Genomic DNA, 24,480 nt, shown 5'->3' with positions numbered 1-24,480 from the left:
CCTCCCTCCCTCTTCCAGCCGCCGCGCCGGCCCGGCTTGGGAACGGTGGGGAAACCGATTCGCCTTCTGGCCAATCACTTCCAGGTGCAGATCCCCAAGATCGACGTGTACCATTATGACATCGACATCAAGCCTGAGAAGAGACCCCGCAGGGTCAACAGGTGAGGCTATATAATCTGCATATATATATATATATATATATATATATATATATATATATTATATATATAATATTAAAATATAATAATAGCAGTATAATCGGGTTACTATGAAAAGGTAATTCTGTATTATAAATTTAAGGCCAGACAAGTAATTTGAGGTACACAGATATATATTCAAAAAAAGATTTGGTGCTCAATTATTATATTATCACTGTTGGAAACAATTGTGCTTCTTCATATTTTCATGGAAACTGTGATGCATCTGTTTTCTATGATGAATATAGTAAAGTGTAATTTCAGCATCATTACTCCAGTCTTCAGTGTCACATGATCCTTCACAAATCACTCTAATATAGTGGTGCACGATATATCGGCCGCCGATATAATATCGGCCGATATAGTCATTTTTTTACACATCGGTATCGTTCAAAATATGGCCGATGTGAACAGGCCGATATTTGACGTGTGAAGTTGATGATGCTGACTCGATCTTAGCAGTAGTGAACGCGCCTGAGATAAATACACATTTCATACAGATGACATAAGCAGAGAACCGTCTGTTTTCTTTCGTTTTGAATTGTTCTGTTTAAAAATAGACATTTCAAGCTTTCTATATATATGTCTCAGGTCTGTGTAGGTTTGGGTTCATTTATGAGACGCGCTCCAGGTTCACGCGCCGTCGCCTCCGTGTCCTGATTAAATATTTTCTACTATATTTACTTCTTATTTAATTAAATCCAGGCAATTGGTTGATGAAACATTTATCAAAATTAAGATACAATTAATACAAAACGAAATTAAATTTAAAGACAGGCTTTTTGTGCTTTCTGTTTGAGGTCTCTGTGAAAGTTTTAAAGCAGTCACTGGCGCTTTCAGAGCGCTCACGTCAACTGTCCCGTCCGTAACATTGTTAACGCAGTCCAGTGCGACTTATGTTTTTTTCCTCTTCATGACACATTTTTGACTGATCGTTTTTTGACTCGTAGATATTTGAATATATTGCTTGATATTTGATACCCGTTCGAATTAGATTTTTCTCATAAGTGACAGCACGTGTGATTTGTGGATTACTGATAAGCGCGAGTGGAGAAACAGGTGTTTATTGATTCATTCTCAGTGTTGAGAAACGTAGCCTTCATGTGTTACGTTATTGTATTAATAATAACTAAAGTGGCCTACCTAATTATGTTACATATTTATTTTGTATGAAAACTAGCGCGTTCGTTACTTATGGATTAAAAAGTAGGCTACCGTTGTATCAGTGCGAGCTCTCTCTCTCACAAACACGGACGCCCGCACACACCGAGAGAGAAGATAATTGTAAAATGAAAAATTGACGGGCTAAGTTTAAATTTTGTTCTTGCTTGTTTTTTTTCTGTCAAAATATCAGAAAGTATTTTGTATTATCCATCCGTGTTTTTAAAATTCGTTAAATGACGGACGTTTTACTGTTAACACAGCCCATGTCGGATTCGTCTTATAGCCTAGGCTACTTGTTATTATTTTTAGAATGATTCGTTATGCTATTATTGGACTCCTGTCTATTCATTGTCAACTGTTTTCTATAAATATGTTTGTATTGGCTAACATTTATTCAGTTAATGAGTGTCCTGTTTAAAATGTGCAATGTTCAAACGCAAAGACGGCACGTCACAAATAGAAGCCCTTTTCCCTGTGGTATTTTTTAGTATCATATTTGGATATTGGAATAATAAAGTTTTTTTTCTTTTTTTTTTCTTTTTTTCTAAGGGCTTCTTAATTTTAGACAAGTTGACCAGCACACATTACTGTATATGCAATGCAGTATAATGCATGTGTGTCGTATGTGACATATTTTGCACACAGGTAAAGGTAAAAAAGTCAAAAAAAATTCTAAAGTAAAAAAAAACAAAAAAAAAGTGTTTTGGAAAATAGCTCTTTATTTGATAATCATTAAAATTTGTTTTCTATACAGAGAAATCGACATCGGTAAATATCGGTATCGGCCATAACAGCAATATTAATATCGGTATCGGCCACAATTTTCACATCGGTGCATCACTACTCTAATATGAGGATTTGATGATCAACATTTATTATTATTGTCAACATTGGAAACTGTCATGCTCACCAAAGAATCCTGATTTTATTTATTTGAAATATAACATTTTTATGTATATAAAACAATCTTACTGACCCAAAACTTTAGAATAAAACTGCATTTATTTATTTAGGGTGTGTATTTGAGGAAATTGAAAACAGTAATGCAGCTACAATTAGCAGTGAGTTTAAGTAATTGCATATGTTAAAGTTTGTGTAATGTTTCATTCATAGAGAGGTGGTGGACACGATGGTGAGACACTTCAAGATGCAGATCTTCGGGGACCGGCAGCCTGGTTACGACGGCAAGAGGAACATGTACACGGCACATCCGCTACCCATCGGGAGGGACCGGGTAATGAAAGCAGGAACACATGTGACACAGGATCACCAAATTAGTCACGAGTCACTCGGGTTTATTTGTGGCAATAGCCAACAATGCATTGCATGGGTCACAGTTATCCATCTTTTATGACAAAAATCATTGGGATATTAAGAAAAGATCATGTTTCATGAAGATGTTTTGTAAATTTCTTAACGTAAATATATAAAACATTTAGTTGTGTGAGTGAATGCTGCACAATCGCCAACATAAATGAACAGATTTTCTCAATATTTAGTTTTTTTTGCATCCTCAGATTCCAGATGTTCAATAGTTGTATCTCTGCCAAATATTGTCCTATCCTAACACACCACACATCAGTGGAAGGCTTATTTATTCAGCTTTCAGATTATGTATAAATCTCAATTAAAAAAAAAAGTACCCATGTGACTGGTTTTGTGGTCCAGGGTCACATATGTTATACAGTGTATTATTAAAAATAAAATATAAATATATAAAATACTATATCTGGGAAAAATTTACTTAATATTTTAAAATAATTTAACTTAGACATATGCTATGATTTTAAACCCAAAACACACCATTAGATTATTGTAAGACAAATAAGAGAAACATAAAACTAGGGCAATAGAATAAACAAAAGTTAATTTCCTGATTTCTGTCCGGTATTTACTACAAAAATGGAAATAGTCACATTTTTATCTTAATTTTTTTATAATACATTTTATTTTAATTTAACTTTTCACAGACTCACAACAGTTTGCAATGCACAAATTTATTAAAATAATGAAGCTTCAGTTCTATTCGTCAGCACATTTTTCCTTCAGTTTATCATTAAATTGTCATACATGACCCTATGTGAAATCTACTATTAACAATGTATGTGACCTCCACTGTTGCAGGTGGACCTGGAGGTGACGCTGCCGGGCGAGGGCAAGGATCAGACCTTTAAGGTGTCTCTGCAGTGGGTGTCGGTGGTGAGTCTGCAGATGCTCCTGGAAGCTCTGTCTGGGCATCTCAACGAGGTCCCGGAGGATTCGGTTCAGGCTCTGGATGTCATCACTCGTCACCTGCCCTCTATGCGGTAAGAGCGTCTCACACGTGACAGGTCTGGGTGCGACTGCTCTGTTAGTGCGGTTCATCTGAATAAGCCCAAACCCAAACAAGCGGACCGAGACCCACATTCTCTTCCAATCAAACTCTGGTGCGGTTCGACTGAAATATGAATGCAACATTGAGCAAAGACTTCTAAACAAACCAAAAACAGGACGTGGTGATGTCACAAGATGGAGTGATTGGAGGAAACTTTGAACCAATTGCTTTCCCAAAAAGATTCATTGTTGAAGCGTTCGACGCGCTGGTCAGAACAGTGTAAAACTCAGCGGAAACATGCATAAAAACACCTTTTATTGAAAGTGTAATCTATTTAATCCAATTAACAAATCAACTATTAAATATGAATTGTCTTTATAATATGTTATCTTATTAAATCGTAGGTTAATCACACCAATAAGACACTTTTAATGACAACTCTTCCTTTTTATGTCATTAAATATCCACAAATTGATTGATCCGAGATCAGGTAATAATCATATATAGACGCACGTTCATGGGTTTGTGAACTAATCCTTTAAACCTGACAGTGTGATTGCTAAGCAAACCAGGACTAAATGCATAATTTTCCTGAAGTGTGAACACACCCTACAGTCTTCCACTCTTTGCCCTGTGGTTGACATGACCTCGTTCGCTCCGTGTGATGCAGGTACACTCCAGTGGGACGCTCCTTCTTCTCTCCACCAGAGGGATACTATCACCCACTGGGAGGAGGGCGGGAGGTGTGGTTCGGCTTCCATCAGTCGGTCCGTCCAGCAATGTGGAACATGATGCTCAACATAGATGGTATGTGTTGTCTTCTGAAGCTTTCTATGTGTTACTAATCATCTGTTAACAACTTCAATGAGCTCATTGTTTCTGCCTTAAATTATTACATTGTTTGAATTAATACATTTATAGCTAACTATGATTTTGTATGTGTACATTTCTGAAAAGCATAACGTAGACGGTTCCCTCTGATACCAGAACACTCTGGACTTTGTCTGTAAAGCTGCTGTGAAACTGTGTATTGTGAAAAGCGCTTTACAAATAAATGTGAGTTGTATGTAATTGAACTGTGTGTATATTGCACATTTTATTAATTTTTTGTTTTCCCACACACTCCAGTGTCAGCTACAGCCTTCTACCGAGCCCAGCCTGTCATCGAGTTCATGTGTGAGGTTCTGGACATCCAGAACATCAACGAGCAAACCAAACCCCTCACAGATTCACAACGTGTCAAGTTCACCAAGGAGATTCGAGGTGAGGACTGGAACAGGGTCATTATGTCATTTATTGTTCAAAAGTTTGGGGATTGTATGATTTTTATAAAAATGTCTTTGAAGAGGCTCTTCTTGCTCATCAAGGCTGCATTTTATTTGATCAAAAATACAGTAAAACAGTAATATGAAAATACAATTTATTTATTAAAGTACTTTCAATTGTAATATATTGTAGAGCTGCACAATTACCAATTGTCTATTAAACTTTTGACAAGTACGATCACAGCGAACATTGGGATCTGAGTTGGCGCTGCCGCTGACCCAGAGAGAGCAGGTGTCATATATAGGTATGAAACAGCTTCACAAACAGTCTTTTTGTTTTTTAACCACACAGTATCATTATTTCTGTCTTGCAATCATTAATAATTAAGTTTATAGTCGGGATATAAACACTGATGTTTACAGTAGCGATCAAAATAGAGTAAATCACCTTTTGAAAGTGATCTTGACGCAATTTCATCGTTACACCAGTAGGTGGCGACAAGTGACTGTTTGTCATTGAATCATTCATTCAAAAGATTCGTATTAAAACACTGATTCATCCAGTTATGAAACAAATGAAGTCTTTGAGTGAGTCATTGAATCATTCACTCAATCTGATTTTTATTAGTATTTTAATTAGATATTTTGAAAATAGACTGCAGAAATTATAACATTTTGAACCTTTAGTAAAGTACACGTTATTTTGTTTAGTTGTCTGTTCAAAATCGAGATCTCTATTTTAAACAAACAAACACAAACAAAAATCATAATTCTCAATTTAATCCAGAATTGTGCAGTTCTAATATATTGTAAAATGTGTTTATTCCTATGCAAAGCTGATGTTGAAAACGCTTGTGCTGCTTCATATTTTTTTGTGTGGAAACTTACTTTTTTTTTTTCAGGCTTCTTTGAATAGAAATGGAATATTTTGTAACATTATAAATGTCTGTGCTGTTGCTTTTGATCAATTTAATGCATCCTTGCTGATTTAAAAGTATTATTTTTTTATTATTTTTTTTTTAAAGTTGCACTACATCAAGGGCCAAGACTGCTTAAATTCTGGTTGTGTATTGATTGCTGAGTTAATATCATTGTGTGTTTAGGACTGAAAGTGGAGGTCACACACTGCGGGCAGATGAAGAGGAAGTACCGTGTGTGTAACGTCACACGCCGCCCAGCCAGCCATCAGACGTTAGTGTCTTCAACATTTTATCAGTGTTTGCAAAAAATGTATGCATTATTATTTACCCACCAGTTGCATTTCCTCTGCGTGTTCCTGCAGGTTTCCTTTGCAGCTCGAGAACGGGCAAGCTATGGAGTGCACCGTTGCCCAGTATTTCAAACAAAAGTACAGCCTGCAGCTCAAATACCCCCATCTGCCCTGCCTCCAGGTGGGGCAGGAACAAAAGCACACCTACCTGCCCCTCGAGGTAACACCTGCCCATCATATGAGGTGCTTTCATATATATATATATATACAGAAATGAATGTGATAACACTTGTGTTGTTTCCTCCATAAAGGTTTGTAACATAGTGGCGGGACAGCGGTGTATAAAGAAGCTCACAGATAACCAGACCTCGACCATGATCAAAGCTACGGCCCGCTCAGCCCCAGACAGACAGGAAGAGATCAGCAGACTGGTTATTATCATTTATTATTATTATTAGGGATATATCGGTGCAGATATATCGGTATTGGCCGATATTTTTTCATTTTTAATGTTATCGCGATCGGCCTAATGAGATGCGCACTGTTCAACATGATGGTTTTGAATTGCTTGAAATATGATTGGAATCACTTCAAAAAGGAAAATCCAGTAAAGTGCAACATGTGCAGCGCAAATCTGTCGTATCGGCTACAGAAACTTATAATGAGAACATCATAATTGTGTGATTGGGACACGGCTTTTAATGATGACTTTTGTTTTTGTAATCAGGCACTCAAAATTGTAAAAACTTTGGATTTATATTTATCGGCCAATATATCGGTTATCGGTATTCAAATATGAAGAATTATCGGTATCGTTTCAGCCAAAATTTTCGTGTCGGTGCATCCCTAGATTTTTTTTTTTTTCAGTCGATAAATAATGGGTTATTTCTTACATCTGAGACACCAGATGCGCACTGTTCAACATGATGGTTTTGAATTGCTTGAATTATGATTGGAATCACTTCAAAAAGGAAAATCCAGTGAAGTGCAACACAAGTCTGTCATATCGGCTACAGAAAATGTTAAAGAGAACATTATAATTGTGTGATTGGGACACGGATTTTAATGGTGAGACTTGTTTTTGTAATCAGGCTCTCAAAAGATATATCAAAATTTGGATTTGGATTTATCGGCCAATATATCGGTTATCGGCCTTCAAAATAAATGATCGGTATCGGACAATTTTCATATCGGTGCATCCCTAATTATTATACAAGAATGTTGTAGTTAACTAGATTCAGAATGTAACTTGCCTGCTTTCACCACTAAAGCTCCTTTTAATCGTTCCAGGTCAAAAGCAACAGCATGGTGGGCGGGCCCGACCCGTACCTGAAGGAGTTTGGGATCGTGGTGCACAATGACATGACCGAGGTGACGGGGCGGGTCCTCCCAGCGCCCATGCTCCAGTACGGGGGCCGGGTGAGTACTGACACTGGGAGGGACTGTAGCAGGGTGAGTACTGGGGCTCGGGTGCGGGTGTGTGTGTGTGTGTGTGTGTGTCGTGGGGTGAATGGACTAACCCAAGGAATGATGATCAGACTCTACTGGTGTGTTTCAGCTCAACTTCTCAGATGATGTTGAGGAACTCAAGTCTAGATCATTAGTAGTGTTCATCACACAGACTCTTTGCTGTTGCTTAAAGTCCCCCTGTGGTGAACATCAAGCTTGTCTTTTTAATATGCTTTAAGATAAAGCATGTGTAAGTTCATAAGTCAGTGAACCAAAGACAGTCTCAAACACACGCTTTGAAATCGCTGGTGTTTCTGACGTCACAAACTACCTTGTAACCAATCAGATCAACGTGTGATCGTCAACCAGTGGATCTCTGAGCTGAGTGAGTGAGTGAGTGGAGGCAGGGCTCATTTGCATATTCATAGAACCACGCATACTAAATGAGACAAGGGTGTCGAGTTACATTCAAGATATTTTAAGGCATTAATTTTTTCAAGGGAAAAAACATTTAAATAAGCCATTTTGGTGATTTAAAAAAATGAGTTTTAAGGGATACATTTATTGATTACAGGGGGGCTTTAAGACTAAAACTGTGCATAAACATCTCATTTTAACTTCCACAACAGGATATGAGATGTTACTCATCAGTAGAGAAGCAGCTACACTGTTCATGAGTCTGAACTTCATTCCTGTGACATAACCTCTTGAGTGATTGCTCTCTGTTTGCAAACAGTGCCGGTTGTTTTGCTTGGGCTGATATACCTGTATGTAAAGGGATCTGCAACATCATGTCTTTGCTATTTAAATGTACTAACCACTGTCACTAACTTATACTGTGCACTCAATATTTGTCACTAATTAATATAATGAGCTTAATTCTAAATTGAGTAACTATTATTACTAACATCTTGCTTGTGTGCATTTTATAAATACTTTTAAATGAAATGTGTGCTTCAGTCTTCAGGGCTTTTCTTGTTAGGTTATAATATCATTTAATATAATATATAATACATAATTGATAATATTTGATTATATTTATTATATATTATAGTATATTTGGTTATATAATATGTTTGATTGTATTATATTTGATTATAATTGATTTGCATTGTAATATAATATAATTGATTTATATTTTTTTATTTAATTAAATTTTTTGGGGGTTATTATATTTTATTATTTTTATTATATAAATATATTTTATTAATTAATATATATTGATTTAAAAACATCTGGAATATTTTCTGTTGACCTTTTAATAGTTTTTCATAAACCCTGAACACTGGAGCGATCCTTTACTGTATTAAATTCAAATAACTCCTATATTGACATTAAATAAATGTTATTGCATTAGTTGCTTGCTTCATGCTTAACCTTTACAGCTGATTTGTACTGCATTTCTAGACTGTTCTTTATAACTCTTACATTATTAAAACATTCTGTGTTTAACCAGTAAGGAGGAGGTTGGGAGTGGGGTTTTCTGTGCATGCTGCTTTCTGGTAATATGGTGTGTTCAAGTCCTCCCGGGAAGCTCGTACGCACGAGGTGGGAAGTCGTGTTTACGACGGCTGGTGTGTTCAAGTCAGTTTCGTCGGAGTAAGATGGTGGAGTGCTCTCTCTTAATTACACTAAAATACAGCAAGGTTCTTAAACTCTACTTCTAGAAAATGAAGAACAAAGAAATGTGCATCAGGTGCACTTTGTTTTTTTTTATGTTTTTAATTAATGTATGAAGCCACTGCAAACTTTATCATCATTACATTGTTATATTTATAATGCCATCATATTCTGTGCAGGGAATCAGCTTACTGCGCTGTAAACAGAAAAGCCTGACAATATCACTACTAAACACCTATGATTTCACGTTTCTAACTTTAGTTAGTGTGTAATGTTGCGGTTTGAGCATAAACAACATCTGCAAAGTTACAGCGCTCAAAGTTCAGAGCAAAGGGAGAGATTTACTTTTAAAGAAATCGCTTTTTAAGGACTACAACAAACGGCTGGTAGAGACTACACCACATTCCTCCCGGGTTAGTGACATCACAAACCCTAGAATTTACATAAACCCCACCCCCTGAACATGATTTATAGATTATCAAGACAGAATATGCTAATCAATGACTAGAAGATAACTACACATAAGCTACATAAATTCACCAACTAACCATTCAGATTTCTGATTACATGTTTTACTATTTCTAGAGTCTCTCCATCATCTGACTCCGGTTTGAACATAACAGGATAAAAGTTTTTGAAATTTTCCGTGCATGTCTATGTGAGGTAAAAGGACATGAGCTGTTGAAGCTCCGCCCCCTGTGCCGGGAGCAGCAGCTCATTTGCATTTAAAGGGACACACACAAAATTACGTGTTTTTGCTCACCCTCAAAACTTTAACATGCTGTATAAAAAAAAAAAATGTATGAGCTAAAACTTCACACACACACTCAGAGACTTATTTTACATCTTGTGAAAAGGGCATTATACCACACCTTAAAGTATTGTGGTATTCCACCATGTTGTTCACTGACACGCCCCCAACTCGTAAAGATTTGGCTTAAAGAAAATCCCGAGCTTCCCACTGGATTTATAACATTGTGGTGGAGTTCATGTGCATTCAACTTGTAAATACGATCTTTACGAGATGACTTGAACGCACTATTAGGCCCTGTCCACACGGAGACGTGTTTCGCTGTATACGTATACATTTTTTATCGTATTGGTGTTTCGTCCACACGGATCCGGCGTTTTCGGAGACTGAAACCGCTATTTTTTTAAACCGGGTCCCAAGGTGGATAAATCTGAAAACGCCGCCCTTGAGTTTTCGTGTGTACGGCCAATCCGTATATTTTGCGAAACGATGATGTCATCACACCAAGTGTCAACTAGTCAGACACCGTTAAGTCACAGCAACTACATTTATGGTTTTTCATATTGTTCAACAAAGTTCTTGATTAAAAAAGAAAAAAGAAAAAAAGAAGCTGCTGTGCCTAATATTATTGTTGTATACAGCGCGCAAGGTTTATGCGCGAGCTCCAAGTCTTCTTCTCCGTTTTTAGTGTATGTCTGAGGCAGAATTACAGCGCCACATACTGGTCTGGCATGTATACTACATCGTTTTGAGTCGGTTTCAGTGGTTTCGTGTGTACGCAGATATTTCTTGAGACGACGCCGTGTTTACGGAATTTTTTTTGTTGAACGGTAAAAAAAAAATCGGATAGGGAAAGCTCTGGCTTCGTGTGGATGTGGCCTTAGTCCAGGCCTGCAGAGATGGGTTTGATGGGTTGTGTTGGGTTTGATGGTTTGGCATGTTGGGTAGAGAGCCGAGGGGTTCACTAAGAGTGTAGGGACTCTCTCCTCAGAACAAGACGGTGGCCACACCCAACCAGGGCGTCTGGGACATGAGAGGGAAGCAGTTTTACGCGGGTATCGAGATCAAGGTTTGGGCCGTGGCCTGCTTCGCCCCGCAGAAACAGTGCCGAGAGGATCTGCTCAAGTAAGGATCACTCCCAACTCTTTCCTAACTGCAGGGTTCGTACAAAGTGCTTGAATTGTACTTTGATTTTCTACAATTTAAATCCTTGAAAAAACCTGAAAACGGCCACATTTATGAAAAAGTACTTGTATATTGTCTTTCAATAATTCAAGCATTTTTTGTGAAAGTAGTGTTCAATTTATTTACATTAATGAAATTATTATGCGAGCGTGATATTGCTCATATAAATATCCAAGTATATGATACAGCTTTCATTGTTCAGCTCAATCATATATTAATGGGAGAAAAAATCAGTTTGAAAGAGGAAAGCGATATCTTTGTCATAGTATCCTTTCAATGTTTAAAGTTACTGCAGTCATTGCATGTGTTGCACTTTATTTGTACCATTTTGTTTTTATTTTTAATAATCTACTTGTATTAGGATGTTTGATAAGCGAGATCTCTCATTGTAGTCCTTTTAGCCAAAAAAGTAGTGCTTAAAGTCTTTATTTCATTTTACAGTCTCTGTACGAACTCTGTTATTGCCTTTTATAATGTGCTTTGTTTGTCCATTGTTTACACCTGTTTTTCATCAATGATAATATAGACGAAATGAAAATGACTGAAGATTATAATTAAAAGACACTGTTTTCCACCAACATGGTTGGTTCATCCTAAAGTAACCTAGATGCCTTAATTTAGTTCGAGACTTAAAGTTTTAATCTGGTTTTAGTTTGAGTTAACTAATAACCCTGGTCAAGATGAGCTTTGTTAAAGTTCCCTCAAGTTGTTTCAAACCTGTATGAATTTCTTTCTTCTGCTGAACACAGAAGATATTTAGAAGAATGTCGGTAACCAGACAGTTGATGGACCCCATTGACTTCCATAGTGTTATTTTCCTACTGCACAAGAAAGAAAAATTCATAGAGGTTTGAAACAGCTTGAGGGAGAGTAAATGATGACAGAATTGTTGTTTTTTTTGTGAACTATTCCTTTAAAGATTCTACACTGTGTGTTTTTAGGAGTTTCACTGACCAGCTGCGCAAGATCTCCAAAGATGCAGGGATGCCCATCCAAGGCCAGCCTTGTTTCTGCAAGTACGCCCAGGGCGCAGACAGCGTGGAGCCGATGTTCAAGCACCTCAAGATGTCTTACGTGGGACTACAGCTCATTGTGGTCATTCTGCCTGGGAAAACACCGGTCTATGGTAAAGAGATTGGAAGCAAAGATATTAGGGCTGGGAATCTTTTGGTACCTCACGAATCAAATCGATTCTTGAGGTGATGATTCGATTAATTTCGATCCGATTTAATTTCGATCCGATATGTGCGTTTTGATTGTAGTTTACTGTTTTGTGTTACTTTTCTCATTTGACTGCGGTGGACCGTTTAATAGGTCTAGAAGGGCAAACAACCCTACTGAATTAAATGGGAACCTTGAAATTTATTTAGTTTCTCTTCCCAATTTAATCAACCCAATGTTATAAAACAAATGCTCTTTAAGCTGACAACAATCATAACTCTTCTGTAATAAAGCAAGAAAGGCAATTTTATTTCATGATGATATTAAAAATAGGAACAAAAAAGCAAATTACTAACAATAGGACATGTATAATAGAATAATATACAAATTAAATAAAGTTTTTCAGGAACAGTAGCATAGGTTTATCAAACATGTATTAAGACTGAAATTGAATAATCAAATGTAAAAATAAAACACTGAATGAACTATGATTTATATATAAATTGATTCATAATAAGGATAAAAAAGTGATTGTCAAAAGCAGTGAGTTTTTTATGAACATTAATGAAACGGATGGCAACAGTTCATGAACACGTATAGCTACAGGTTATGAGGCTGCTGTCCCTTTAAGAATGATGCACGGATATAGTTACACATCCGATTTTCTCCCATTTGTTTTCGTTGGCGTAGGACACAACAGATTCTGTTTACATTGAATACTCCTCAGTCCACACAATGTGCAGTTTGACATGATTGTGTGTGTGTGTGTGTAGCTGGTGAAAGAGAACGGTATACGAGATCTGTGTGTCCGTCAGCACGAGCACCGCATTGAGTCCTTATTCGCGGGTTATTGTGATTAACGTCAATAACTTTAAGTTGAAGAAGCATAACACTTTTTACATTTTAGAAATTTGTGAATTTATTTAAATCTGTACAAGATAGAATCGCGATTCATATATGAATAAAAAAAATTCCCGCAACCCTAAAAGAAATCTGAGGATTTGACACTGTAATGCTGAAGCTGTTGTTGTGCGTCTCCAGCGGAGGTGAAGCGTGTCGGAGATACTCTGCTGGGAATGGCCACTCAGTGCGTGCAGGTGAAGAACGTGGTGAAAACGTCCCCTCAGACGCTGTCCAACCTCTGTCTGAAGATCAACGCCAAACTAGGGGGCATCAACAACGTGCTGGTGCCACATCAGAGGTGGGTTGTGCTTATGGTGCTATAAAGGCTGTTATGTTGTCTATAGTACTTCATATTGAGAAAATTCAGATCTTTTAGTTGCAGTTTGAACGAACCCCCCTTTTTTTTCTATTGTGATTCAGATTGAAACATCAAAAGTAAATGATGAGAGTGTGTGCCAGACAATGCTTGCTTAAAATATACATTTTTGAAAAGAAAAAAAACACATCACCTAGCAACAGGATTGACTATTGTAGGCTTTAAAGACCATATTATGCCCTTGTTGTCTCAGGCTCTACTAGAACAGGTTTTCCTGCTTGAATGTTGATTATTCTCCTCATATTCTCCATTGTTGTGGCTCCTCTATTCCCAGTCTGTCAGTAACGCTCTGTTTACTTCCTGTCTCTATGAAGCCCTTCCTTCTGAAAAGCACACTGTGCTCTGATAACCACCAGTTTAACACGCTACTAACTCAACCAGGCCCCGCCCCTTTATTCTGCACATTAATTATTTAAAATGAGGAATATTGACAACATGAAGCATAATAGGTGCTCTTTAATGCATCGACGAGTAAGGGAAACTTGGCGTGTGTTTGTTCCCCCAGGCCCTCGGTGTTCCAGCAGCCGGTGATCTTCCTCGGGGCTGATGTCACGCACCCGCCGGCGGGCGATGGGAAGAAGCCCTCCATCGCTGCAGTGGTGGGCAGCATGGACGGGCACCCGAGCCGGTACTGTGCCACGGTGCGGGTGCAAACCTCACGCCAGGACCTGTCCCAGGAACAGCTGTTCAGCCAGGAGGTCATCCAGGACCTCACCAACATGGTGCGAGAGCTCCTCATCCAGTTCTACAAGTCCACCCGGTTTAAGCCCACGCGCATCATCTACTACCGCGGGGGGGTTTCAGAGGGCCAGATGAAGCAGGTGAGTTACAAGAGGAGGCTGATTAACGCGACTACTCACCCAAAAAATTCGGTGATTTACTCACCCTGTCTTGTGTTCGTCTTCAGAACACAAAGATATATTTTTTTTTAAATGAAATCTGAGAGTTTTCTGTCCCTTTGTTGAAAGTCTGTTCTGTGGAAGCTTGTTTCCGCCACAGAATAAAAAAATAAAAAAGGTAATTGCGACTTTTTATCTCACAATTCGGACTTTTTCAAGTTTATATCTCGCAAATCTGACTTTATAACAAACAAATGCATGAAATAAAGTTGCAACTCTGCACAAAAAAAATCTCAGAATTGCATGTTAATAAGATAATTGCGACTTTATCTCACAATTGCGAGTTTATATCGCAATTCTGACATTTCTTCTCAGTTATAAAGTCAAATTCTAAGGAAAAAAAGACTTTCTCAGAATTGCGACTTTATATCTTGCAATTGGTTGTTATAAAGTCAGAATTGCGAGATGTAAACTTGCAATAATGAGATAAAAAGTCGCAATTATCTTTTAAAACGTTTTATTCTGTGGTGGAAACAAGCTTCCATACAAAACCCACTTCAAAATGTTCATAAAGAGATTGTAAAATAAATCTGTATGAGCAGAGTGTTTTAATCTGAGTCTTCTGAAGAGATACGATCCCTTTATTATACGATGAACAGATTTAATTTTAGGCTTTTATTCACATTGATCAATGAACATAAAGCGACGCTCAGCCATACTTTATGCGGAGAACGAACCTTCTGTTACTGTATTTGAATGCTGTAAAAATCGCTCCCGTTTCATTAATGACTTCATTTGGGTTCTGAAGATGAAAGAAAGTCTAATGGATTGTTTTTAATGACATAAGGGCTAGAAAACGACAGAATTTTCTTATTTGGGTGATCTATCCCTTTAATCCAAACTCTTAAAATCATAAATTTTTTTTGTTTAGTTTTTCCTTCTCCGGTTGATCTTGTTACTGGTCTTGTGCAGGTCGCCTGGCCTGAGCTGATCGCCATCAGGAAAGCGTGCATCAGTCTAGAAGAGGATTACAGACCCGGGATCACCTACATCGTAGTGCAGAAACGCCACCACACTCGACTCTTCTGCTCTGATAAAGCCGAGCGGGTGAGTTTACAGATGCTGTTCACTTCATCTACTCTGTTGTGTGTGATGAGCACTGGTAAACGAGTCGTTCACTTCACAATTAAAATCTCCTGATGATTTACTCTCCCCCTCGTCATCCAAGATATTCATGTCTGTCTTTCTTCAGTGGAAAAGAAATCAAGGAAAACATTCCAGGATTGTTCTCCATATAGTGACTTCAATGGGGTCCAACGGGTCGAAGGTCCAGATGTGAGTTTCAGTGCAGCTTCAAAGTCTCGACACGATCCAGCCGAGGAATAAGAGTCTCATCTACACAAACCAGCCGACATTTAATGACAAATAAACATTTATATACTTTTTAACCACAAATGCTGGTCTTACACACATTATGTAATCAGGTTGAAAGGTCAAGTGTGACGTAGGTGTAAGAACAGACCCAGTGTTTATAAAGAGAACGTGCAAAGACTGAGTCAAACGCCATTTACTAAATAAATAAAAGGTAAAACATGATGTCGGAAGATTTTAAAGTTGGAGGAGAAAATGAGAGGGAGATTTTCACCCTACTCTAAATTTCTGACCCGGAACACTTGTGACATTTCAACCTGATTACATAAAGTATCACAGCTAGTGCAAGACCAGCATTTGTGGTTAAAAGTAAATAAATGTTTAATTTATTTCATTAAATGTCGGCTGGTTTGTCTAGATAAGACTCTTATTCCTCGGCTGGATCGTGTCGAGACTTTGAAGCTGCACTGAAACTCACATCTGGACCTTCAGCCGGTTGGACCCCATTGAAGTCACTATATGGAGAACAATCCTGGAATGTTTTCCTCAAAAACCTTCATTTTTTTTCGACTGAAGAAAGAAAGACATGAACATCTTGGAGGATGTGGGGGAGAGTAAATGATCAGGAAATTTTAATTCTGAAGTGAAGTCATTCAAGTGTGCACTACCATTCAAAAGCAGTTCAGAGCGACTATATAAACCAAGGACTGATAACATTTACTGCGTTCACTTCCAAATCTTGCATACAAGTTTCTTTGCCTTGCCTCAGGTGGGGAAGAGTGGGAATGTCCCAGCAGGCACTACAGTGGACAGCACCATCACACACCCCTCAGAGTTCGACTTCTACCTGTGCAGTCATGCTGGAATCCAGGTGAGCCGCAGCCCGGCTGCTGATAATGCAAAATTAACAGTCTGATACATATGATACACATGCTTGGAATAATGAGAATAAGATCTTATGTAATATAAAGATATCCTATTTATTATTTTATTTATTAAACCTCCTGTTTAGAAATGGGAAGATAGACGCGCTATAGTTGAAATGTTTTTCTGTTGCATTTTATCTCAAAATAACACATTCCTGCAAATTTCCCCATTTTAAAAATGACTTAACACCGCCTCTTATTTATTTGTACCATTTTGTTTTATTAGTAGCCTATATTTTATATTTATCTATAATCTTTTTTTTAGAATTTGGAAGATATTGATACTAACACTTCCTCTTCTATCCTATATCTATTAAGAAAACTGCGTTAGATTAAACTGGGAAGGGTCACAGCACTTGCATATTGTTAGTTTCACTGCTTCTATTGCTCTCATTTGTAAGTCGCTTTGGATAAAAGCGTCTGCTAAATGAATAAATGTAAATGTTTGATAAGTGAGATCTTTGAAAACCTAAAAAGGTAGTGCTTAAAGTCCTGGAATGTCATTTGACAGTATCTGTACGAACCCTGATTATCCAATTGTCCATTCATTGCATTTAATGCATTTGCGTTTCCTCTTCTCCCACAGGGCACGAGCCGCCCGTCTCACTATCACGTCTTGTGGGACGACAACTGTTTCACCGCCGACGAACTGCAACTGTTGACGTACCAGCTCTGCCACACATACGTGCGCTGCACGCGCTCCGTCTCCATCCCCGCTCCTGCTTACTACGCCCGGCTCGTGGCCTTCAGGGCCCGCTACCACCTCGTGGACAAAGACCACGACAGGTACGTCCACACCAAAGCAGGAGGTGCTTGTGAAGTTCAAGGGAAAATGAAAATTAGCCCATGACTTACTCTCCCTCAAGCCATCCACCAAGATGCACTTTTATCATGGACAGATGCACTTTTATGAGCTTCATACTGATGGTTGCCATTCACTACCATTATCAAGCTCAGAAGCGTCAGGGTGTTTATTAATATAACTCAGTGTCTTCATCTGGAAGAAGATGGCTTGAGGGAGAGTAAATCATGGGCTAATTTTCATTGTAAAGTGAACTACTCTTTTAAAGAGGACCTATGAAGTGTTGATTTTGCCTTTAGGCTCTACTAGAATAGGTTTTCATGCACGAATGTTAAAAAAAAGCAATATTTTTTTCCATATTTGACATAGTTGCAGCACCTCTCCTCCCAGTCTGTCAGTAACGCTCTGGTGAGTTAACGCACTGCTTAACCACCCAGTACGATGCATCGTTGTAGAAACTAACTAGCTAGACTGTTTCCCCCTGTCGTTTGAACCACGGTAGTTCAACAGTGTAGACCTGTCATTAATGACATCACGTGCAGGTGTTTTAATATCTGAATGGGATGAAAGAAATAGAATGTGCTGAATGTTAGCTTGCTGATTGTGTCCACGTGTCATTTTAACATGAAACTGCTTCTAACCACAGCTTGGTTTCGGGAAACAACAAATCGCTCATCTATGTAGTAACGACGGAACTTGTGACCATAGTTCAGTTGATGCTTTCGGGAAACACACCCCGTTTAGTTCCTGTCTCTATGAAGCCCCTCCTTCTGAAAAGCACACTGTGCTCTGATTGGTCGGCTGGATCAGTGTGTTGTGATTGGTCGAGCGCTTCGAGTGTGTTTGGGAAATGTCCCGCCCCTTACCATAACCACCAGTTTAACACACTACTAACTAACTCAACCAGGCCCCGCCCCTTTATTCTGCGTATTAATTATAATGAGGAATATTGTGACGTGTTTTTAACAATTTTGACCAATTTTATGTTTTGTTTTTGCTCCTGCTGTAAGAAAAACACATATGGTTTTCCATGCAGTGAAAGTGAATGGGGATGTCGGCACCGATAGCCTCGTGGGAAGCGTGCCGACATAGAGCACCGTTGCGCTTCGGGGTGACCCGAGTTTGAATCCCGGCTCGTGGACCTTTCCCGATCCCGTCCCCCTTCTCTCTCCCACCTCGCTTCCTGTCCACTCTATACTAGCCTATCACAATAAAGGCAAACAATCTTTAAAAAAAAAAGTGAATGGGGATTTAAGGAGCTTCAAAAACGACAAAGAAATGCCATAAAAGTACAATTCATAAAAAAACACAGAAAATCAAACCCCGATCTTAAAGCCACACTAAGTAGAAATTGTGTTTTTGTCAAACAGCGACCCCTAGAGTCGCTGTGGAATACTTGCACTGTCGTAAATATATTATATTATAACGTTTTTACATGATTGCAGCTAAATCACAAGTAAATAGTCTATAGTCTAGGCCTACTGTATAATTTAATTTGTGTTTTTTTTATTGGAATGTAAACATTACAAAATGCCAGATAACATCAATTAAGTTAAATGTACGTCGCATTATTTCATAACATTGGCCGTTATGATGTCATTAGACATGATTATTGCAATTTATCATAATAGTTTGCAAATTGTGCTTTTACACTATTTACAACCTCTACGTTAGGCTTATTTATGATAATTATGTGAGATATTGAAAGCTGTTCTCATGATAATCGCAGGAATCAACAGCGTTGTCTGATATCCTTCAGGACTACGTGATAAATACACCTCACAACACCTGAGTTCAGCTGGCAAACTAACTCGTGAGGCATAGCTATCTGATTTATCAAAACAATTCCATTTACACCTGGTCACATAAATGTATTTTTGCGAAACGGATTTAAATTCGATCTTCAATTCTCGCGCTATATGCAGATTTAATGGAGTGCACGTCACCGAAAGCAACAGATATGAGCTGCATTTTATAGATCATCAGCAAAAATTTCAAAATCAAAGACCGCAATAAGAGAGAGCAGTAACAGCCCTGGTAAGATCATTTAGTTTCTTTACTTTTAATGATGAAGATTGTGTGTTAAGCGTCTGCGACTTACTTTCACTTTGATTTGCGATAGTTTGCACGTTGGCTTGATGCAGTTGCTCATCTGCGGTGATGCCGTGTTCCAGCGCGTCGTCATATCTGTAACATAATAGCCTATACAATGCTCTCACACGTTTTTTTTTTTTTTTTTTTTTTTAGCATTTTTGGGAGGAGTACAATTTACATATGTGGTTTCACCAACCATATGCATTTACACGTGTCCAGTTTCGTCTGGAATGCGTCTCAGATCTCCTCCTGAAGTGGTTTGAGGGATCGGATTCAAATCCGTCTCAAATGCGTTTCGGATGGCATTTAAACCTGGACTTTTCACGATCGGATAGCTATCCGATCTGAGGAAAACGCATGAAGTGGCCAGGTGTAAACAACCCCCATGACAAAAACATACGCCACGAAAGCCGAAAACAAACGCTGTTGGCCTCTCACGTCCAAATTTGAGGAAGTGGTGGGGGAAGTGACGTATGCCGTAAAGCAGTCGAATTTTGTAGTTCTTTTTGTGCTCTTGTTACTACCCGAACCCCGAAGTTACATAGTGCCAGTAAAAGCGATACAGACCCTGTCAGGCTATGGCAGACGTGTCATTCAACCTATTGTAAGTCGATACCATCACAAGGGTCTTGGAAATATATTATGAAGGGTTGAAAAGTTACATAGTGTTGCTTTAATTTTTTTTTAATGACGGACAAAAGTTTCGGACTTGGTGTGCAAGGACCTTCACTCCCGCTGGAGGCGACTACAGAAACCCTGTCATGCTCAAAACTGCAACATTAAACACACTAAAGAAAGATGAAGATGAGGAAAGATCATCATAGATCCTCTTTAACCCTTTCTTTATCCCTCTCTCTCTCTCTCTCTCTCTCTCTCTCTCTCTCTCTCTCTCTCTCTCTCTCTCTCTCTCTCTCTCTCTCTCTCTCTCTGCAGTGCTGAAGGCAGTCACGTATCAGGACAGAGTAACGGCCGAGACCCGCAGGCGCTGGCCAAGGCGGTCCAGATCCACTATGACACCCAGCACACCATGTACTTCGCCTGACGCCGGCCAGCAGGAGGCGCTCTTCTACACTCCTCTCTCTCTCTCTCTCTCTCTCTCTCTCTCTCTCTCTCTCACTCTCTTCTCTCTCTCTCTCCTCTCTCTCTCTCTCTCTCTCTCTCTCTCTCTCTCTCTCTCTCGTTACTCTATCGCGGCGTCGTCTGCAGCCAAGCCGCTCTGAAACTCATCCGTCAATCCAGGCGATATATACAGGCCTTGGAAGAACCAACCTCTACCAGCAGTCCTGCAACTGAGAGGCTTCTGGCCTCCAATGCACACAGAAAAAAAAAAAATCAATTTGAGCCATTTTTAACTTTTCCTTTTCTTGTTTTTGAATGTTTTTTAATTTGTAATATACACTGAGTGTGAGCAAACCTGCGCCATTGGTCAGGGCAGCTCTGGCTCTCTTAGCTAAGCTGGACTCTGTCTACTTTTACCTCAAGCCACCATTGGCTGAATCTTGTCACATGTCTATTAGGGCGGGGCGGGGGTGGGGGCTTGCATGTATGGGGGGGGGGGGGGGGGGGGGGGGGGGGTACTTGTTTTGTCTCCTTTTTATGGTCGTATTTGGACTCTCCTCTCAGTCTTTTACAAAACGAGGTGACCTGGGTATACATACCCATTACCCCGCTACCGTTTCGTGTGTCGTTGTGCGTGTGCGTGTGCGTGCGTGTGCGTGTGTGTGTGTGTGCGTGTGCGTGTGTGTGTGTGTGTGAGTGAGTGAGTGAGAGTTCATGTCTCATGGCAGGCCACTGAATTGTAAAGGGAAATCTAGGAGCGAACTGCTGTAAATGCCTCGTTTTTTTATATTAACTCACACAAAGATATATAAAAAAAATATATAAATATTTACAACTCTATAAGCATATTCCACAACGGGCTTTCATAAGCTGATGGTTTTGTGTAGCAGTAGCATTACCCGTGGGCACCCCGGGCTCGGTCCTGGCGAGACCGGACACGCATGATGTTCTCGTTCGGATGGTTGTTGTTATTTTACAGGGTGGACAGGTTTGGCCATTGCACAGTATCAGACTAGGCTTGCAACATACAGCACTCTCCCTTCTTTTATGCATTTATACATAAGATTCAAATCAGATTTGTAAGAGTTTAATATAAATGTTTTTTGTGGTAAACTTTAACAGTTTGTTAGAGTAGATAAACCGTCGTTCTTGTCGTTTTAATGTCGATATTGATCAGTTGTCTGAAAATCGGTCGCGTAACTAATTAGGAGGCATTGTGGGGGGTTTTTATATAAAGCTTAATTTCTTGTGAGGGCCCAAAGTGCTTCGGTCTGTCCTTTTTTCACGTTTGAAATGATCAGTTTTGAGTTTCAACTCCAAGTTAATGGCAAGAAAGTGACAAATCTGAACCTTTTAGGGCGGAGTTAGCAATGTTCAGCAGTTATATGAATTTTACACTTTAAGTGTGTTTATTACTTATCTGTGTGTGTGTGTGTGTGTGTGTGTGTATGAACTTGAATCGATGATATGAATCTGAATGAACTTTCTCTTGCGTATTAAAGATAGGACACCGTGCATGAAGACACAGGAGCCTTTGGTTTGAGGGTCTCCAACGCGCACGCCTCGTCAGGGAGGACGCTCTCCAAAAAACCTTTTGTAATAAACCATCCGTAAAGCAGCAGGTTTGCTATGAATGAGTTTGAGCCCCGGCCTGTCGGCGGCGTGAACGCTGGCCCCGTGACAGAAGAAGAGGAAGAATCGGGCAAGACACATGCAATAAATTGGATTGAGGCGTCGGATAGGTTATACTCGAGTCATGGCTTCCAGAGAACACCGCGTTTGATAGTGTATGTCTGTGTCCTTTTTAGGCGGTTCGCTAAATTGTTACATGACAGTTTCTATCATGATATCATTGCAAAGCAATATAACCCGAAATCCAGAACAACTTCAGAAGCTGTAGTCGTCGATGTGGCTGTTGGTTGGAATCTTATTGCCGTTTGTTTATGTACTTATTTTGCTTGTATCAATCAGTGGGAATGTGCATATGGTGGACTAGCTCTTTTAGGCTATGTGGAAAAATGTTCAAATTTAAACTGTGCTCGCCTGCATGCCAGAGTATTGTTATGAAATATTTATTATGGCGCGGAAATTTAATTTTTTTTCTTTCTTTTTTTTAATGCGTAAATCAAATACAGTGAGACTGTTTCGAGTAGCGGTGTTGTCCGGGATTTTTAAAGTTTTCTCTGTAAATGTCAGTAACTCTGAGGGACAGATGTGGGGGCTGAAGGGGTGAGGGTCTCGGGTCTTTGGGAGCTCGAACCCAAACGAGGTACTTTCTTCAATCGCCGGGCCACTAAGACTGACCTCCTCGCCCTTTCGTTCTGGTTCCCTCTTTGTTCTGTGGCGCCGCCCTGGTGGCTCCTCCACACTTCTCTCTGCGAAAGAATTACCTCTTTTAACCTCTTGTTTTGTTTTTAAGCCATTCTCTGCCCCGATTTAAAGAGAGCATGATTTTTTTTAAATTCCTATTTGATATATATGGCTTTGTTATTTGAAAAACGTGTATTGTAATTTAATTTTTTTGTTTCTATAACTGGTGTGTAGCTTTTTTTGTGCGGTTGTATTCTCGTGTTCTGAGCTGTGTGATTTGTCCGATAGCAATAGCGGGCACGTTTTCTTTGACCTGCTGGGGAACGCCTGTAGCTTCTCCCGTTCCAGTGCCCCGTCAGTTGCTGTATTGCTGGGTGACATTTAAAAAAATCTCCCCTCCTTTTTTTTTTTTAGCCTGCAGGGAATATTTGTGTTATTGTGCAAAGTAATAAATTGGTATTTTATGCCTATAACACACACCTATGTGTCCTGTCATTATTGAAGTCAGTATGTACAGTACAGTTGATTTATCATAACTTTTGTTTTAAAATGTTGATTTTCTTTTTTTTAAGGGACTTTTTCCAAAAATAGATTGATTTCCAAGCCACTAGATGGCATTGCCTGCTAATATCTATAACTTACTGTTGTGATGCAGCACTATCCAGAGTAGATGGTTTTCTTTGTTGAATTGAAGTACAAATGATTTTCTAATGCAACAGACCAACATTTTTAATTCAGCAACACTTTATTTGAAAGTGTCCTTGTTACATATACTATTATACTGAAGTAATTACAGTAAACCTGTTACATTACATGTAACAAATTTACTTTTATTACTACAGTACATACTAAATAGTTTATTACTAAAGCACATGTAACAAATGTAACAAGTTAACTGTTATTACTTCAGTATATGTAACGTAACAAGTTTGTTATTACTAAAGTACATGTAACAAATTTACTTTTATCACTACAGTACATGTATTTGAGTAATAACAGTAAACTTGTTACATTACATAAACTGAATAACAGTAAACCTGTTACATTTGCTACATGTACTTTAGTAATAACAAACTTGTTACATTTGTTACGTGTGCTTTAGTAATTACAGTAATGGTGTTACATGTACTTTAGTAATAACCGTAAATTTGTTATGTTACACGTACTTTAGTAATAACAGTAAACCTGTTACATTTGCTACATGTACTTTAGTAATAACAAACTTGTTACATTGTAATTACTTCAGTATATGTATTCAACTTGTTACATTTAACTTGTTACATTTATTACTTGTACTTTAGTAATAAACTTGTTACGTTACATATACTGAAGTAATGACAGTAAACTTGTTACATTACATAAACTGAATAACAGTAAACCTGTTACATTTGCTACATGTACTTTAGTAATAACAAACTTGTTACATTTGTTACATGTGCTTTAGTAATTACAGTAATGGTGTTACATGTACTTTAGTAATAACC

At 38.6% G+C, this 24,480-nt stretch overlaps 1 protein-coding gene across 4 annotated transcripts in view; it reads left to right on the top strand.

Annotated features, from left to right (window-relative positions):
* ago4 (argonaute RISC component 4) overlaps positions 1 to 20,792 on the top strand; it is a 27,002-nt gene extending 6,210 nt beyond the window's left edge. Inside the window, exons 2-19 of one of the 4 annotated variants that reach the window (XM_082185848.1) lie at positions 1 to 161; positions 2,475 to 2,595; positions 3,486 to 3,667; positions 4,346 to 4,482; positions 4,804 to 4,938; positions 5,174 to 5,245; positions 6,044 to 6,131; positions 6,223 to 6,370; positions 6,462 to 6,581; positions 7,441 to 7,602; positions 10,962 to 11,095; positions 12,097 to 12,281; positions 13,358 to 13,517; positions 14,101 to 14,416; positions 15,407 to 15,541; positions 16,575 to 16,676; positions 17,318 to 17,517; positions 20,561 to 20,792. The exon at positions 1 to 161 is cut by the window's left edge and continues 11 nt beyond it. In XM_082185848.1, coding sequence (XP_082041974.1) covers positions 1 to 161; positions 2,475 to 2,595; positions 3,486 to 3,667; positions 4,346 to 4,482; positions 4,804 to 4,938; positions 5,174 to 5,245; positions 6,044 to 6,131; positions 6,223 to 6,370; positions 6,462 to 6,581; positions 7,441 to 7,602; positions 10,962 to 11,095; positions 12,097 to 12,281; positions 13,358 to 13,517; positions 14,101 to 14,416; positions 15,407 to 15,541; positions 16,575 to 16,676; positions 17,318 to 17,517; positions 20,561 to 20,669 — 2,667 coding nt within the window. In that variant the 3' untranslated portion in view covers positions 20,670 to 20,792. Of the gene's footprint in view, positions 162 to 2,474; positions 2,596 to 3,485; positions 3,668 to 4,345; positions 4,483 to 4,803; positions 4,939 to 5,173; positions 5,246 to 6,043; positions 6,132 to 6,222; positions 6,371 to 6,461; positions 6,582 to 7,440; positions 7,603 to 10,946; positions 11,096 to 12,096; positions 12,282 to 13,357; positions 13,518 to 14,100; positions 14,417 to 15,406; positions 15,542 to 16,574; positions 16,677 to 17,317; positions 17,518 to 20,560 lie in introns of all 4 variants that reach the window. The other 3 variants (XM_082185847.1, XM_082185849.1, XM_082185850.1) reach the window with 3 other exon arrangements.
* The last annotated feature ends 3,688 nt before the right edge of the window (positions 20,793 to 24,480 follow it).

The sequence above is a fragment of the Leuciscus leuciscus genome (assembly GCF_965113295.1).
Source record: "Leuciscus leuciscus genome assembly, chromosome: 12".
Classification (NCBI taxonomy): Eukaryota; Metazoa; Chordata; class Actinopteri; order Cypriniformes; family Leuciscidae; genus Leuciscus; species Leuciscus leuciscus.
The sequence above is the reverse complement of the archived record's forward strand: the minus strand, read 5'-3'. Positions and strand labels throughout refer to the sequence as shown.